Source organism: Mus caroli, unplaced genomic scaffold (assembly GCF_900094665.2).
Source record: "Mus caroli unplaced genomic scaffold, CAROLI_EIJ_v1.1 scaffold_26343_1, whole genome shotgun sequence".
Taxonomy (NCBI): Eukaryota; Metazoa; Chordata; class Mammalia; order Rodentia; family Muridae; genus Mus; species Mus caroli.
The window spans coordinates 1-2056 of record NW_018389493.1 but is presented as its reverse complement, the minus strand read 5'-3'; the positions used below and the strand labels follow the sequence as shown (position 1 = coordinate 2056).

The 2056-nt window shown below is 38.0% G+C and overlaps 1 protein-coding gene across 1 annotated transcript; it reads right to left on the bottom strand.

Moving 5' to 3' along the window:
- Positions 1 to 357: 357 nt before the first annotated feature.
- Positions 358 to 2051, bottom strand: LOC110288129 (zinc finger protein 431-like; the record flags this gene model as incomplete). The annotated part of the gene is made up of 1 exon (XM_021154568.2): positions 358 to 2051. A coding segment is annotated over one exon (690 nt), but the record flags the coding sequence as incomplete, so codon positions are not given.
- Positions 2052 to 2056: the final 5 nt, after the last annotated feature.

Sequence of the window (2056 nt, the reverse complement as noted above, 5' to 3'; positions counted from 1 at the left end):
TCAATATTTTAACTTCTGTCCTAGAACCTATAATAAATCATTAGTTACCTTTTTATGACCTTTGGTTAATTGTTTTACAACCTCTTGGAATGTGCTCTGAGTAGGAGAAAGTCTGGTTACCATCTAAGAGCAAGTAACAGTTGACACATGGGAGACTGGGAGAATTCTCACTGCAGTTTTGACTATCAGAAAGGACCTAGTAGCAGTCCTGCTATAAAAGATCTTAATAAACACTAATATAATTTTAGGAATTCTTATAGGATCATCACTAAGAAATCATCTATTTGTCTAAATAGCATCACTACAAAACAGTACATCTTTGTAGATCTGCTCAAAAGGGTGAGCTAATACCTAGTGATTGTCATATATATTTAATAACAGTAAAAGAATATTAATAGCAAGGATCTTTCCTAAAATGATTTTCTACTGGGCCTTGCCTATGGGAGCAAATCTGCCATGGATTTTTATAATCTGAAGCAGACCATCTCAGGAAGATCACCTGGTAGTTAATAGCTTGTTGGCTCCTGATCCTAACACTAACCCTAATGCCCCAACCATAAACCCCCAACCCTAACCTATCCCTAAACTCAGCCTCAGCCTAAACCGCCTAACCCTGTCCCTCTAACCCTCTAATCCTAACCCTTAACTTTGTAATATTAACTGTAACCCCAACCACCTTAAACCCTAATCTTCTAACCCTAACAGCTTATCACAATAAATTCTTGGCATTTACTTTGATCAGGTGCTTGAATTGTTATGGATCTATACAGATTTCAAAACACAAAGACTTTACCACACTGAGCATATTCATAATTTTTTTGTGCATTTGGCAATAACTGTGAAGCGCAAAGGCTGTACATTGCTTCCATTCACAGGGTTTCAGTGAATGGAAGTGTGAATAATTTTGTTATAATGAGGACTATTGAAATGTGCAAAGGCTTCACCATATTTAATACATTCATAGGGTTCCCTTCCAGTGTGATATCTTTTGTGCCTTTTGTCTTAATTTGGGTTTTATTGCTGTGAAAAGGTATCATGACCAAAGCAACTCTTGTAAAGGACAACCTTTAATTGCTGGGTGGTATACAGATTCAGTCTATTACCATCAAGAATGGCAGTGACCAACCAAACACGGTGCTGGAGGAGCTGAAAGTTCTACATCTTGATTAGAAGACAGCCAGAAGACTCTTCTGCCCTGGGTGGAGCTTAAGCACAGGATCTCAAAGCCGACCCCCACAGTGACACACTTCCTTATAAAAGGCCACACCTCCAAATAGTGCCACCTGGCTGTGGGCCAACCACCACACCTTTAAAGATCACTGACCTGTAAAGGCTTTACCACATTGGGTACATTCATAGGGTTACATTCTAGTATGTGTTCTTTTATGTACTTGGAGGTCACTTGATTGTGAATAGGCTTTACCACATTGATTACATTTGTAGAGTTTTTCTCCAGTATGAATTCTTTCATGATATTGAAGTTGACCATGAGAGGCAAAGGATTTACTACATAGCTTATATTCATAGGATTTCTCTCCAGTATGTGTTGTTTTATGTATTTGAAGCTTAGTGTTAAATGCAAAGGTTTTACCACATTCATTACATTTGTAAGGTTTCTCTCCAGTATGAATTCTTTTATGTCTTTTAAGAACATTCTGACCTGCAAAGGCTTTACCACATTGATCACATTCATAGGGTTTCTCTCTGGTATGTGTTCTTTTATGTACTTGGAGATATCTAGGATATGCAAAGGCCTTACCACATTGATCACATTCATAGGGTTTCTCTCCGGTATGTGTTCTTTTATGTACTTGGAGATATCTAGGATATGCAAAGGCCTTACCACATTGATCACATTCATAGGGTGTCTCTCTGGTATGTGTTCTTTTATGTACTTGGAGATAACCATGAGATGCAAAGTCCTTACCACATTGATCACATTCATAGGGTTTCTCTCCAGTATGTGTTCTTTTATGTACTTGGAGATATCTAGGATATGCAAAGGCCTTACCACATTGATCACATTCATAGGGTTTCTCTCCAGTATGTGTTCTTT